At 42.7% G+C, this 15,991-nt stretch overlaps 1 protein-coding gene and 1 long non-coding RNA gene across 3 annotated transcripts in view; one reads left to right on the top strand and one right to left on the bottom strand.

Annotated features, from left to right (window-relative positions):
• LOC132432215 (uncharacterized) overlaps positions 1-15,991 on the bottom strand; it is a 266,402-nt gene that overhangs the window by 215,163 nt on the left and 35,248 nt on the right. The gene's annotated exons all lie outside the window — the stretch shown is intronic.
• ENTPD3 (ectonucleoside triphosphate diphosphohydrolase 3) overlaps positions 1-15,991 on the top strand; it is a 34,708-nt gene that overhangs the window by 15,034 nt on the left and 3,683 nt on the right. The window contains exons 5-10 of the mRNA XM_060022303.1: positions 4,615-4,765; positions 7,119-7,278; positions 8,226-8,459; positions 13,566-13,838; positions 14,037-14,147; positions 15,131-15,268. Coding sequence (XP_059878286.1) covers positions 4,615-4,765; positions 7,119-7,278; positions 8,226-8,459; positions 13,566-13,838; positions 14,037-14,147; positions 15,131-15,268 — 1,067 coding nt within the window. The remainder of the gene's footprint in view (positions 1-4,614; positions 4,766-7,118; positions 7,279-8,225; positions 8,460-13,565; positions 13,839-14,036; positions 14,148-15,130; positions 15,269-15,991) is intronic.

The raw sequence follows: 15,991 nt of genomic DNA, 5'->3' as shown, positions 1-15,991 counted from the left end.
TGAGTCTTGACTCACTTATCTCTAAACTAAAAAGCATAATAATAGTAATACCCACCCCACAGGTATTATTTGAAGATTAAATGACATAATATATATATAAAGCAAGTAGAAATCCCTGGCATACAGTAGGCATTCAATAAGTGTTAGTTATTATTAATTATGGGGCACCACACTTTAGAGTTCCTAGTGGATATTCTTGCTAAAAGGTTATTCTAACATAGTTGTAAGATCTGCCTCTATACCCGGGAGGGCAATTCAGCCAAGTCAGTCCTGATGGCCTCGGGCTGTAGAAAGAGGTGGCACTTTCATGGGGAGAGACCCAGGCAGTCTCTCAGGGGTAGGGGCCCTTGGCCCACCCTGGATGTGATTTAGGGGAGGGGCAGGGTCATGGAGCCCACACCACATCCATAAATGGATCTTCCCTTTGATCACGGTAGCCTCAGGGATCCATATATACTCACAATGACCAGAAGACCACAAATTACAGCTCAAATTACAGAGTTAAAGTTTGGCAAGTGTCATCCCCTGAAAGACAGGCAGCTTCGCCAAGCATAATTTGGGTTTCTAGTTTCTAAGTTGCAAATTTCCCCAGGTCTCCCCTGCCTTGGCCAGTTTGAGGGGTTGGTGAATGCTTTTTTGCCCTACAGTGTTTCCCGAATGCCCAGGGCCTCAGAAATTTCTTTCTCAGGGGGTCCCTGGTGAGTATCCAGTCCTCAGGTGCTGTTTTCCGTGAGTTCACTGGGTGCTGCTTTAGCTGCTGGTCCCCATGCTGGTGCCTATTGCTCTGGCTGCTTGTTTTAAAGCCATTCCCTCCGGGTCACTTGTTCCTTGCCTGCCCCTCATCTCTTCTGCAGGAGGCACTGCTCAGGGTACCTGCTGCCTTCTCTCACAGGCGGCATTCATGTTTTCCCTTTAAACCAGCAGTTAAAAATTCTTTAAACTCCACTAGAGCCTAAACTTAACCATCTCCTCCACCGAAATACCTTAAAGAGTTGCTCTAGGGACCAGGCCACTAGAGTGTTGGAAAGCATCCCTTGCCCATGTCTTTTGCTTTTGTCCGACCTCAAGTAAGTCTTGTGCCAGCTGTCCAACCCTCTCTTCCCAGATTGGAATAGCAGTTATAGCTCTTTTCTTGGGGTTGTGAATCCCAGTATCCCATGAACCTATGAATCCAATCTCCTTTTCCCTCTGGGAGGCTTAAGGAAACTTATGCAAATAGGCCCCCGAGGGACATGCTCAAATACCCCATATTTCCACAGTCTAGCAAGGCTCCTAACCAGTTCCTATCCAGAGACTAGCTCTGGCAGAATATATTTTGTTTGCTCTAGATTGGACTACACAATCCCCTTACTATAGTATTGTGAGCTGATGTGAAAATCTCATTGATTGATTGATTGCTTGATTCCTGTACTTAATAAATATTTATTGGGTGCCTGCTGTCTGCCAGTAAGTGTTCTTGACACTGGGAATTCTAAAATAACCAAAATATACAAAGTCTCTGCTGTTACAGAACTTACAGTCTAATGAAGGAGACAGAATAAATAAATGGGTATATGATATCAGGGAGAAGTGCTGTGAGGAGAAACTAAGCCAGCTAGGTGGATAGAGAGTGATCATTCTATTTCATGGGAGAGCAAAGAAGGTGATAGCTAAGCAGAGGCCAAATTGAGATGAGAGAGTGAGCCGTGCACCTGTTTGAGGGAAGAATGTGCTGAGCAGAGGGCGTGGCAAAAGAAAATGCCAAGGGTGACAGCTGCTCAGCATTTTCTAGGAAGAGCAAAGGGGCCGATGTGGCTGGAGCAGAACGAGTAAGAGAAACAAAAGTGAGAAATGAGGCCAAAGCTGTCACCGAGGCCAGCTCCCAGAGGACCCTGAGATGCAGTAAGGGGTTTGACATTTACTCAAATGAATTTTCTTCAAAGTATATTGGGAAGCCATTAGGAGATTCTGATCAGGGAACTAACACGATACGACATAATTTTAACGGGTCACTCTGTCAATGTAGAATACGTAGTCAAGAGACTTAAGATTAGAAGCAGGAAAACCAGGGCTATTAGAGCAGTGCAAGTGGGAGGTGACGTTTTGGTGTTCTGGCCTAGACTGGTGCTTCTCAACATGGGGCGATGTTGCCCCCCAGGGAACATTTATCAATGTCTGGGACATTTTTTGGTTTTCATAACTGGGGCTGGCCGTGCTGCTGGCATCTAGTAGTAGAGAACAAGGATGCTGCTAACCATTACATAACTCACAGGACAGCCCACAAAACAAAGAATAATCCAGCCCAAAACTTCAGTAGTGCTGAGGTTGAGAAACACTGATTGAGAATAGTTCTGGGGAAGGGAGTGAGAAGTGCTCAGATTTGAGAAGTATTTTGAAAGTAGAGCCAAAAAGATTTTATGATAGATTCAATATGCAGCATTCTGGTTGATGGTGCCTGAACATTAGTTCTGACCTGAGTAACTGCATGGATGAAGGTACCATCTCCTTAGAGTGGGCAACACTGAGGGTAAGTAGGTTGGAGCCATGGCAGGGATTAAGGAATTTGGTTTCAAATATATCAAGCTGGAGATGCCTATAAATCATCTAAGTCAATGGACAGCAATCTTTTCCTGTAAAGAGCTAGAGGATAAATATTTTTCATTTGTTGGCTATATGATCTCTGTTGTAACCATTTAACTCTCCCACTTTAGCATGAAAGCAGCCATAGACAATATGCAGACAAATTAGCATGTATGTATTTCAAGAAAGCTTCATTTATGGACACTTGTACATGCCTAATAGGATATACCGTAAGGACAAAAAGAACTTCAAAAAATCTTAAATTGTTTTCAATAATCCTATAATTGGTGGTAGTGCTGGTATTGTCATTGTCATACTGAGACTGTTGTGTGTGGATTGTGAAATAAAGCTAATGAGTTATTAAGTTGGAGGGGCTGGGAAACAGGCTAGTAAAAGGAAGATAAAGATACAAGATCAATGAATTCAAGGAAGAACTTGAAGTTTTGAATTAGAAATACCACTAAGAATTCATGATGTGTTTTCTCTTGAAATAAAGTTTGCTCTAAGTCTGTCTTCTGGAAAGCCTTTCAGTAAGCAACCTAGCTTCCAAATTTTGAATGCTAAATACCATTACTCAATAAAAGAAACCAGGATTCCTTGGAAAAACAGCAGACTCCAGACCTGGGGCAGGAAATTTATAGGTCACTGATACATCTCATCATATCAGAAAGCAGAAAAGTTCTTAAAGGTTTCTGGGATCATGTCAAAAGGATTCAGCTGCCAAATTGAAGAGAGCGCCACTGGACAAGATAGGCCACCAATAAGAATAGTAACTGCAATGAATTGAAACATATCAAATATATCTTTAGATTCATATGCCCTTAAACAAACAAACGAACAAAATCCCTTATTGGTTAAATTAGGTAGATACTAGAGATGCAATCTATATTTTTTAAGCTGGTAAATAAAGGGAAAGAATCAAGCACTTATCCACTGCCTTCCCTATACAAACTGTATAGGGTAATCAAATAGTTAACGATGAGGAAGTTTTCCTCTTATAAAAGCATTTTAGGTAAAAAGTGAAGCAAGAATGATGGAAATAAAATATCAGCGTTTCATAAACCCTAATGGAGTGATGAATGGACCTAAGCAATGATCACTGATGCCTGTTAACAGCACAAAGAGAGAAACAACCAGATGCTTGTGCGTCTTATTGGAAATGCACATCCCTATAAACTACTCTTTCTGAAAAAGTTCAAACCTGAATCTGATTAAACCTCTGCATTCAGTTATCAATTTATAGAGAAAAAGTGGGACCAAATAACATGTTAAGTGAATCATGGGGCTGCAATCAGTAAATTCTAGACTGTGGGAAACTATAAGACAACTGAAATTGCAAGGAAAAAAATGTTTAATTACAAAGAAAAATTAGAAAGGGGGGGCAGAATCTATATATTAAAAGAGACTTGAGACATGCCAACCAATTATAATGGATGGAATTTATTTGGGCCCTAGTTCAAACAAACTAGATAGAAAGAGAGAGGTGGAGGGAGAGAGAGGGAGAGAAAAAATATGAATATGAAGGAAACGTGAAACTTAATTAGATATTTAATTATATTAAGGGATTATTTTTAAGATTTTTAGGTAGAATAATGAGACTATGGTTATGTTTCTTTAAAAGAATTCTTATCTTTTAATGATACATACTGAAATATTTATAGAATGTAATGATACCATGTCTGCAGTTTGCTTCATGATGAGAGAATGTGAGAGTGCAGATGGAGCAAGATTGATCATTGTTGAAACTGGAAGATGGGTGCATGGGTTTGTTATACTCTTCTCCCTACTTTTATTTATATTTGAAATTTCCATGATGAGAACTTTTTTTTTAAAGCAGGTCTTGGCTCATTACTTTTTTCACCTTTATAATTCTTTCCTTCCATATTTTGGGAATTGACTCATCTGTGTGACCACATGGAACTTAGCACATACACAATTTTCAGCCCCCTACAAAAACCCATTAATTTCCAGAGCTGATTTATCTTATATTTAAAAGTTGTACTGCTCTTGTTGGTTCCTGGGAAGGCTAAGAAGTGCTGACTGCTTGCTCTTCAGGCTCTGGGATCTCCAGCTATGGGGAAAACCCTCAAGATGCCCCCAAAGCCTTTGAGGACTGCATGCAAGAAGTCAAGGGGCACATTCCAGCCCACCTCCATGGATCCACCTGCATTTACCTGGGGGCCACAGCTGGGATGCGCTTGCTGAGGTAAGGGCTGGAATGGCACAGAGGAGCCCTTTGGACCAAAATAACCAGGAATGTGTTGAATTCTTTCCAAGAATGTAACTCTATTTCTGGGAATAAATCCAAAAGAAAGAAGCCCATATTCTGCCATAAATTTAGGCTTTAAAAGTTGGGAAACTTTTAGTCTTTATCTTAATACTCAGAAAGAAACAGTTCTATATTTGATTCCCTTCCCCATGGTGATTTTACTGAGAGCTTGGAAAATAAAGGAAAGTGACATGAAATCTAATCATGGGATGTACCTCTAGTTTTCTAGAAAAGTAGAAACTGTTTTTGACTCCTGGTATTTTTTTTGAGGTACGCGGCCCTCTCACTGCTGTAGCCTCTCCCGTTGCGGAGCACAGGCTCCGGATGCGCAGGCCCAGCGGCTATGGCTTACGGGCCCAGCCGCTCCACGGCACGTGGGATCCTCCCGGACCAGGCAGGAACCCGCGTCCCTTGCATCGGCAGGCGGACTCCCAACCACTGCGCCACCAGGGAAGCCCTGACTCCTGGTATTTTAACACCTGTGGACAACCGGCTCCACTAAATGCAACCCACTATACTACTAAGCTGTGTAGCTTCTACCCATGTACAAAATGTCACTGAGATCTGCTTTCAAATAATGGGATTTCTGCTCCTCACCCCAAAGCCTTTGGCATTACATAAAAACAAACATCTCATTTCATTCAATTAAGCAGTTCCTTCTAAATTTGTAGCCATGACTTTTAGCCCAGTTGCGTTGTTTTTGAATGTCCTTTCTCTTCATTTTTTTTCCTCCATGATAATACTTCCTTGACCTTGAATTAAAAGAAAAATAGTTTTTTTAAAAAACTCATCAAACTTAAATCTACCTAAATTAAAGGGTAGATGCTGCCCTAAACTTTGAAAATAAGGCTTTCTCCCCAAAAGATGACACTCATTCTGCTTCAAAGCCACTTTGTCTGTGATCCCAGGAATGTAAAATTACATGTATTTTCTTCATGTGGGCATGAAGAAAATACAAAGGAACAACAGAGTCACTTTAAGATGATCATCAAAAAAAATCATGAAGCACTCTCAATTGGACTGAGCCCTTTCCTTGTAGTTTTCCTCTCCTTTTTTCTATTCCTGTGTCCTGGTTGACCAAGTAGAATGCGGAAAGAAGTCAGATTTCTTTGCTTACTCTTGGAATCTGCAGTGTGTTTTCAAAATAATTGCGTTTACCTGAAATAGAAATGTCATAGAAATTCCCTTCTTCTGCCTTTTCTTTCTTATGGAAACAAAGAACCCAACTTTCTTGGTTGCTTTTTTCTCCCAGTCCTCTCCGCGAGAAATCATTCAAAGGCTCTGTAATTTATAGCCCATGACAAAAACCATGGAATACAAAAGTTTGCCAGTTGGGGAAAAAGTGAATGTCGCATTTGAATAAATTAAATATTAATGCCTCCTTGTGAAACTTTCTGATGGTGATCCATTTCTTCTGAGGAACTAGTTGATATTTTAATTGCTAGAAAAGTCAAATATTAAGAAAACAATAATTTGAGAATCTCTGGGATGGGAATTAATAAAACTAGGAAAATTCTTAATTATTTTCCAAGCAGTGATAATTTGCTACTGAACTGGAATGGACTTCTGCTTGTAGCATTTCTCTTTCTTCTTCTTCAGCCAAGAGTGAGCCAGTGCCCCTGGCTTTCTTAACCCACTGATGAAAGGGAAAAGAGTCTCCCAAGTGAGATTTCTTTCATAAAATGGCAGCAGATGAACGATATTATTACTCTACATCATGGGTGATATGAACACTATGTTACCACTCCTCCATGGGTCAGCACACTAATGAATTTCAATTCAATGACAGTCATGATGGCCATCATATCCCCTCATGATGAAGCCCTCCCAAAGAGCAAAGCTGGGACAGCTGAAAACTCATCCCTCTTCCTTTCCCCCTCCCTCCTAAGCTCCCCTTCCTTCTGGCCTGATGAGGGCTTCTTTATATGGTGCCCCAAGAGATACTTATGCCACTCCTATGCCTTCACCGATCTCCTTTCCTCTGCTGATCTGAGACAGAGCAATGGTGACTGAGTAGGAGGCTCTTTTCATTAGCTGGTTGCTAGAGAGAGGGATAGGAACAGGTAGGGGCGGAGAGAACAAGTGGTATTTTTACTGGTAGCTGTTTTCCTGCTTGGCAGTTTGACAGGTAACAGGTGCATCCTGCCTTGCCTGGGAGGCTTCAACTTGTACAGGGGGTTGCCATGTCTTATATACATCTGGAAAACTGTCCCTGCCTGAAGTGGGTGGAGGGGTTATTTTAAGATCGTTGTCTGGGCACTCAGCCTTTTGTGTTCTGTGCCTTGCATAGGTTGCAAAACGAAACAGCAGCTAATGAAGTCCTTGCGAGCATCCAAAACTACTTCGAGTCTCAGCCCTTTGATTTTAGGGATGCTCAAATCATTTCTGGGCAAGAGGAAGGGATTTATGGATGGATTACAGCCAACTATTTAATGGGAAATTTCCTGGAGGTGTGTGAAAACAAATGCATGGTTTTTAATCTTGCTGTTTATCCTGTCCCCTGTGCTTGGTAACTTAAGCTGAGGTACATGCCAACAGGGCCACCTGTCCTGCATTGTTTCTATCATGTAATGAATTAGGGAAACATCTATGATACAACAGCTAAGAAAAGACATGTATAGCTAGGACAAAGCCGTGGATCCTAAACAGGACCAAATGCATGGGGGAGGGGGAATATCATCATTTTACTAGCTAATAAGAAATTAGAGGCAGGGAAGGATCTAAATCTAGTAGTGGGCTATGAGTCTTTTGAAGGACACCTGGAAAATGACCCTTCCAAGAAGCCCCACACAGCCATCTGGAATTTACAGAGCCCTCAGGCAGCTTTCTTCCCAACTCATTCTGTGTCCTCAGGTCTCCTCACATTCCAGTCTCCATACTCCCTGCTCCTTTGGTGCAGAGGACACCATACTATGTTCAGTCTAAGACCTATTTTCTTCCCCCTTGAATACATTTTTAATTAAATTAAATTAGTTAATATTTTGGAAAATTCACATAAAAATCCACATTTCTAGCTTCTCCTGCCCCCCTCACTCCCCAAAAGTTGGAGGAGCTGGTCACAGCAGACTCACATTCCTGCATGGCAACAACGAACTGGAACAGAGTATAGCTCGTGCATTCCCGAGTTTGCCCTAGGCCCCACCATTCCCTACTGTATACACCTCATTCCCTATTGTATACACCTCATTCCCTATTGTCTACTCACTCATTTATGTTTCCTGTACAGTCCCTGTAAGCATTTGAGTTCACCACCCCTGAAATAAAGGAGAGATCTGGCCCTGAATGCTTCCTATGTCATATTTCTTAGCAATAAGAGATGGGTCTTGGGTGAAGAACCCTAGCCAATCAGAGATGGTACCTTTGGTCTTTTTTCTTGTTTCCTTTTCCTACTGTGTAGAAGAGCCTGTGGCATATGTGGGTGCATCCGAACGGAAAGGAGACCACAGGTGCCCTGGATTTAGGCGGTGCCTCCACCCAAATATCCTTCGCGGTAGAAGAGAACGTGGGGCTGAACACCAGTGACATCGTGAAGGTGTCCCTGTATGGCTATGAGTACACACTCTACACGCATAGCTTCCAGTGTTATGGCCGGAATGAGGCTGAGAAGAGGTTTCTGGCAATTCTCCTTCAGGTACCTGAGCCAGGGGGCAACGGGTATTCCCTCGGGGGTCTTAGCTGAGAGGAAGATGCCTTGCCTTCTGGGGTCTGTCCTTTCCACTCCAATTAGAAGATGGATGGAAACAGCAGCATTTTCCTGTTTACTTGTGGGCGTCCAAGCGCGCTCTCTCTCTCTCTCTCTCTCTCTCTCTCTCTCTGATGTGTTGACCATTTCCAGTGTATCTGAGTCAGAATTCCAGGGAAATTCCAGAGCTCCAGATGTTTTATAAATGATTCAGGACTTGGGATCCCCTTATGGACACAAGCTGTTTTAAACCAGTAGCTAAATAAACCTGAGAATGTTGAGACTCCCCTGAGTGCAGACAAAATAATAAAAGTGATCATATGGGAAATGCTTGCTGACAGGGGAGAGGGCAGAGCCCTCCCCAGGCTCAGGCTTCTTTTACATGAGCCTATATTAGGCAGATTTCATGCCCTTTATATGTTGGGGTCTTAGAGCAGCCGAATTCCACCACATCAGTCAGTAATTCATATGGTAAATGTTCCATGACACAGATGGCTACTTCAGGCATCAACTAGAAGGCTGTCACTAATACGAACTTGACATTAGTACTGTATGTGTCAGCAAGGGCACTAGCACCATGGATGCGACCTGAGATCCCAAACTCCAGTGCTAAGGGGACATCAATCTCAGCCATGGCTGAGAAGGGAAGATGAAGATGAAGGGAACACGAAGGGAAGGAGGCTTGATCACCTAGAGGGGCATGGGGCCAACCGGAGGCCACAGATCCTGGCTTCTGATGGGGCCCAGGGGAAGGAGACAAGAGCTGGGTCAGCCTATGAACATAGTGGACACAGCATCAGTAGCTTAAGCCCCACCACTGCAACCTACTTTGGTCACTGAAGAAGGAAGCAGTATTCCCCAGCCATTAGCCTGTAGAAAATTGGGCTGGTTTACAAAAGTGTCATCAGCAGAAGTCACATCTTCAGATCCCCATATTTACTGAGTAGTCATGCAAGGTAGGCGGTGAGAATTCACCCTCCAGGTCTGGCCCTCTTCCCAAAACTTCTCTTTCAGCCTCGCAGGAAAGGCTGGAGCCCCACTACACATGCATGCCACATGTATTGTTGGGAGAGCCTGAGCACTCCTGGGAAGGACAGAGCGGGGACCCTGCAGGCAGCCCTGAGCTACACTTCCATGGCTCAGAAGACTCAGTGCCCACTCCAGACCCTCATATCCACCCTACACTCAGCCAAACCAAACCCCACATGGAGCTTAACCAACCCTCGTTAACTGGGGCTCCTCTTTTCTCTCTCTCCTTTTATTTTTAGCAATACTTATTGCCCCTTCCTCCAGCTCTGGCCCTGGTGGGGGTGGAGGGTGGAGCAGGGGCTCCTCTGAACTTTAGACAGGAAAAGGGAAGCAGGTGAAATCACCTTTTTTCCAGAATGAGTGGAGGTTTGAGAAGCTAACCTCTTAAATTTGACTGACACTGAGGAAGAGTGTGTGTGTGTGTGTGTGTCTTTATGCACACACGCCTACAATGTTTATTAAAGAATGTCTATGTACCCAACAGTCTACAGTAGAGAAGTGAATACTCCACCTGGATGAGGTCTCATTTGGGTTTGAGAATGCAGGTCTCAAGGTGTGAGCCCAGGACTGGGGGCAGAGGTGGGAGACCCCAGCCCCTCACTACAGATAGTCAGGTCACAGGGACAGGGTGTGTCTACAACTTGCCTGATAACATCTGGATGCCTGAGAGGGTGGCTCTGCACTGTAAGCCTTCTGACTCAGGTGAGGGGAAGAATCCAGGTGTGATGAGGATCACCCACAAATGCATGTCCCGACTTGCCTGACCAATACTTTCATGTCCCAAAGATGTGTTGCCAAGCCCCAACTTAGAAGGTTCCCAAAGATTACTGCATCATGAACTGGCTGAGTAAATGCCACCAGTCCAGGACTCGTTTCCCGGTCTGTAATATAAGGGGCTACAGAGTGTGGTGAGAGTGACACCTAGATATACACTTTGCAAATTATTTTCTTAAAAAGGAGTCTCCAGTCACCCCAGGGCTCAAGTCTCACTCTGAGAGCATGTTAGACGTTAGGGACATGAATTCACTTTCTCTTCCTCTTTAAGTAAGACGTAAGTATTACTTAAAGTAACACTTAAAGTAATACTTAAGTATTTATTTATTTTTGGCTGCGTTGAGTCTTCATTGCTGCATGCTGGATTTCTCTAGCTGTGGCTCGCGGGGGCAACTCCTCGTTATGGTGCGTGGGCTTCTCACTGAAGTGGCCTCTCTTTGTTGTGGAGCATGGGCTCTAGGCACGCGGGCTTCAGTAGTTGTGGCACGAGGGCTCAGTAGTTGTGGCTCGCGGGCTCTAGAGCTCAGACTCAGTACTTGTGCCTCATGGGCTTAGTTGCTCCGCGGCATGTGGGATCTTCCTGGACCAGGGATTGAACCCGTGTCCCCTGCATTGGCAGGTGGATTCTTTTTTTTTTTTTTTTTTTTTTTTTTTTTTTGCGGTACGCGGGCCCCTCACTGCTGTGGCCTCTCCCATTGTGGAGCACAGGCTCCGGACACGCAGGCTCAGCGGCCATGGCTCACGGGCCCAGCCGCTCCGCGGCATGTGGATCATCCCAGACCGGGGCACGAACCCGCGTCCCCTGCATCGGCAGGTGGACTCTCAACCACTGTGCCACCAGGGAAGCCCTGGCAGGTGGATTCTTAACCACTGTGCCACCAGGGAAGTCCTCTTCTGTTTTTAAAGTAACACATGTTCAGTGAAAAAAAAAATTAGAAAATACAGACATAAAAAATATAAATAATAAACAAAACCTGGAATTAGCCACCATCAACACAGTATTGCATTTTCTTCCAGTTTTTTTTTTTCATGCAGGAATATGTATAGTATTTACAAATTTGGCTTCATATGGTTTACATATAATTTTATATCCAGCTTTTTTTTAATCTAACAATATATTGTGAGCAGTTTCCTGTGTTGTTAAACATCTTTTGAAATTAATACTTTTATAGGTGCATAATACTCCAAATACCATTATATAAAAAGAAAAACTATAGTGGTCATTTTATTATAAAAGAAAGTACATGACCCTTTCATGCCAGTGCCCTGAAAACACTAAATTCAGGGAAGATTTATTGAATGTTGAGGGCCTAAGCAACTTGGCACACTGGCAAATTATATTTAAGGAATGCCATAACAAATAATTCACACTCCAAAAAGAGAAGTGAAATAATCTTTACTGAGCTTCTTCTGCCAGAAATAATTTATATTATCTTGCTTCTTCTCCAAGCCAAGCCAGAAATGATTTAATTATTTTAAAAGTATAAGGCAGATTTGGAGGGAGAAACTAAATAATCATTTGGTTGATTTGATTTTTTTCTTTTAACGAATATTTCAGCCATAGGGTGACCATGGCATGATACGTTACAAATTAGACATAAGACCTTTTGAACACCATAGATTTTTTCACACCATTAAGGCAGAAGGGGGCCTGTTTGCTGCCTCCACAGAGTCATATGAAGATCTTTCTGCAGAACACTCATGTCAGTTATACTGGATGAGTGTTGGACTTCTGTAGGATTCTGTGTAGAATCCTACCACTGCCTTTTGTTAAATGATTACATTATTTTGATATGTACCTCAGTTTCCTCAGCAGTAAAATGAAAGAGTTGGGCTAAGTGTTTTCTGGGTCAAGATTTTACTGTAGGGGGTAAAATATGCCTTAGTAGCTTTGAAATTAGAGTTTGAATCCAATTTCTTGGAAAAGAGAGTCCATAAATAGAACCAAACACATTTTGGAATTCAGCATTTGATAAAGGGAACATTTTTGACCATAGATAAAAATTGGATAATCATCTGCAAAAAGTAAAATCAAATCCCAATCTTAATACCAAATTAATTACAAATGGATCGAAGATTTCTGTGTAATGCGATATTTATTACAGCATTGTTTTGTAAAGGCAAATGATTGGAAACTACCTAAGTTTTCCTCTAGAGGGGACTCCCTAAATAAATTATAGTTTATTTGTACAGTAGAGTGCTATGCAGCTACTAAAAACCCACTCTTACACTTACAATGAAAGGAAAATCTCAAAGATATATTTTTAAGTAAGAAAAGCAAGGGGCAGAACAGTGTGTATACAGTACTGCCATTTATGATTTAAAAATTTTAGGGACTTCCCTGGTGGTGCAGTGGATAAGAATCCGCCTGCCAATACAGGGTACATGGGTTCGAGCCCTGGTCCGGGAAGATCCCACATGCCACAAAGCAACTAAGCCCATGAGGCACAACTACTGAGCCTGAGCTCTAGAGCCCGCGAGCCACAACTATTGAGCCCTCGTGCCACAACTACTGAAGCCTGCGTGCCTAGAGCCTGTGCTCAGCAACAAGAGTGAAGTCACCGCAATGAGAAGCCCACGCACCACAATGAAGAGTAGCCCCCACTCGCCACAACTAGAGAAAGCCTGCACACAGCAACGAAGACCCAATGCAGCCAAAAATAAATAAATAACTTTATTAAAAACAAAAGTTTTTTTTTAATTTTTAAATTTTAAAAAGAAAGAGAGGAGAAAAGAAAATATATTTGCACATGCATACAAGAAGTATACACAGAATCTCTGGTAGAATACACAAAACTGGCAATAGTGGTTACTTCCAGGGAGGGAATAAGGGTGGGGAAAGTGGATGGGAGGGAGCCTTAATTTTCATAATATATTTATTTGTACCTTTTGAATTATTTTTTTAGGTGGATAGATAACATTCTCTTCAAAATGGTCAATGAATCTAAACATATCTTGTTTTCTCATCAAAATGGAGTTCATAAAACCTGCTTCACAGGGCTGTGGTAAGGGCTGGAGCAGACAGTGTAAGCAAGAGCCTAGTGTTGTGCCTGGTGCAGGGTGATCATCCCCCCACCCTGACTTGAGTTATCTAGACAACCTGGGAGTTCCCTTCTACATTGACGCAGAATGGCCTTTTTTCCGTTTCTCTCTCGGCATTGGTGGGGGACAACAGTAAGGATTTGCACTGAGGATTTGTACTTGGGCCTCCACAAAACAGTGATATCTAACACCTCACTCTTGTACCTACAGAATTATACCACTGAAACCACATTTGCCAACCCCTGTTACCCTCGGAATTACAACACCACCTTCACTGAGGCATATGTGTTTGGCAGCCTGTGTACAGAGGACCTGAGACCTGAAAGTTATGATCCCAACAACATCATCACTTTTGAAGGAACCGGGGACCCATCACTGTGTAGGGAAAAGGTGGCTTCCCTATTTAACTTCAGTGCTTGCCATGACCGAGAAGTCTGTTCCTTCAATGGCGTATATCAGCCAAAAGTTAAAAGGTCATTTCTGGTAAGGGCAAAACTATGGAAAGATTCCTTTTTTTCCCCATTGAATTTTTCTTTCTCACCTTTCTGTTTTTTCCTCTGCTGAGCTGTTTCCCACTTTCTTATTCAGTACCCTGAAACCTCCATATTATATCCCATTCTGAAACCTCCATATTATATCCCATTCTGAGAACTTATTTCCTTCTGCACGACTTCCTTACAGGCTTTTGCAGGATTCTACTACACAGCCAGTGCTTTCAACCTTTCGGGTAGTTTTTCCCTGCACACGTTCAACTCAAGCACCTGGAATTTCTGCTCACAGAATTGGGGTAAGGTCAGTATTTAAAGAGAAAGGATCCATATTGGTACGAAACAGTACAGCAGAGTAGATTCCATTTGTGTGCATGTGTATGTATGTGAATTTGACTTTTATGCTGTCCTCCTTTCACCATATCCGTAAGATGGGGATAGTAAGGGACCCCACCTCATAGCTGCGTTGTGGATTAATGTTCTAACCATGGGCACAATGGTTATAACAGTGTTTGGCACGTCATAAGCACTCTATAAACTTAGACTGTTCTTCTGTGATGTTGTATAGGGATCTGGTGGGGGGGAATATAGGAGATATGGTGTATATGTACAATGGAATATCACTCAGCCATAAAGAATAATGAAATTTTGCCATTTGCAACAACATGAGTGGACCTGGAGGGTATTATGCTTAGTGAAATAAGTCAGACGGAGGAAGACAAATACTGTACGTTATCACGTATATGTGGAATAACATAAAAAATAAATAAAACAAATGAACATAAAACAGGGGTATTTTTATCATTGTATTTATTTTATAGTAATTTTAATTATTAAATTCTGGGTGATAAGATTCTTTAAAATATGACAGCTGACCTAAGCTGTTCTGAAATGGTTTTTTTTTTTTTTTTTTGGCTGCGTTGGGTCTTCATTGCTGCGTGCGGGCTTTCTCTAGTTGCGGCGAGCGGGGGCTACTCTTCGTTGCAGTGTGCAGGCTTCTCATTGCAGTGGCTTCTCTTGTTGTCGAGCATGGGCTCTAGGCGTGTGGGCTTCAGTAACTGTGGCGCACGGACTCAGTAGTTGTGGCTCACGGGCTCTAGAGCGCAGGCTCAATAGTTGTGGCACACGGGCTTAGTTGCTCCACGGCATGTGGGATCTTCCCGGACCAGGGGTCGAACCCGTGACCCCTGCATTGGCAGGCAGATTCTTAACCACTGCGCCACCAGGGAAGTCCCTGAAATGTGTGTTTTAAAACCTGCCTCCTCCCTGTTTTGAACCTGCCTTCAGCTCCCACTGCTGCTCCCCCGGTTTGATGAGGAGTACGCTCGCTCCTACTGCTTCTCAGCCCATTATATCTACCACTTGCTTGTAAATGGATACAAATTCACCGAGAACACCTGGCCCCAAATACATTTTAAAAAAGAGGTAAGTCAAAGCACAAACTGTTTCCTCCTCTTTCTCTCAAAACAGATGCTTGTGTGTATGTGTGTGAACGAAATGTAGAAGGTAAGTGGGACTTGGGGTTTAACTTGCTAAATGGAGCCAATGAGACTTGATCCCTGGTGAGCTTATGAGAAGAGATGATGGAGAATTCAGAGGAAGTGGTCATCAGAAACCTTCCACATGAGTTAAGGATTGGATGCCAAGAACCGTGGACTCTGAGCTCCGTGGTGGCAGCACTTGTTTTATCATCCTCATATTCCGAGCATTCAGCACAGGGCTGAGAACATGGAAGGTGCTTAGTAAATGTTGTTGAGTGAATACATAAATATGTTAAGGAACAGAGACTTTTCATCCTGACAAGAAGCTTCAAATGTAACAATTTTGTTAAGAGAATAGTAACTAATTGCTCTCCATTTTACACAAATGTCAGAGTGAGATCTATGCTTCAGAGAATAGGGATTAAATAAGCAGCATTAAATAAGAATTTGATCTTAGAATGAGTCTGAGGTCACTGTATTCACTCTCAAGTGTCCAGAATGGTCCAGTGCTGGAATGACAGCTCTTACGAGGTGACTATTTGGTGAGGGGCCTCTGTACCTTGCTTTCATGACGCAGCCTTGCTGATATTTTCATCCAGCACTCTGTTCCCCAGATTCTGGGAGGGTTTTCTCATTTCAAGAATAGCAGATGTAAAGCCTGAAGTAT

The sequence above is a fragment of the Delphinus delphis genome, chromosome 10 (genome assembly GCF_949987515.2).
Source record: "Delphinus delphis chromosome 10, mDelDel1.2, whole genome shotgun sequence".
In the NCBI taxonomy this organism is placed as follows: Eukaryota; Metazoa; Chordata; class Mammalia; order Artiodactyla; family Delphinidae; genus Delphinus; species Delphinus delphis.
The sequence above is the reverse complement of the archived record's forward strand: the minus strand, read 5'-3'. Positions and strand labels throughout refer to the sequence as shown.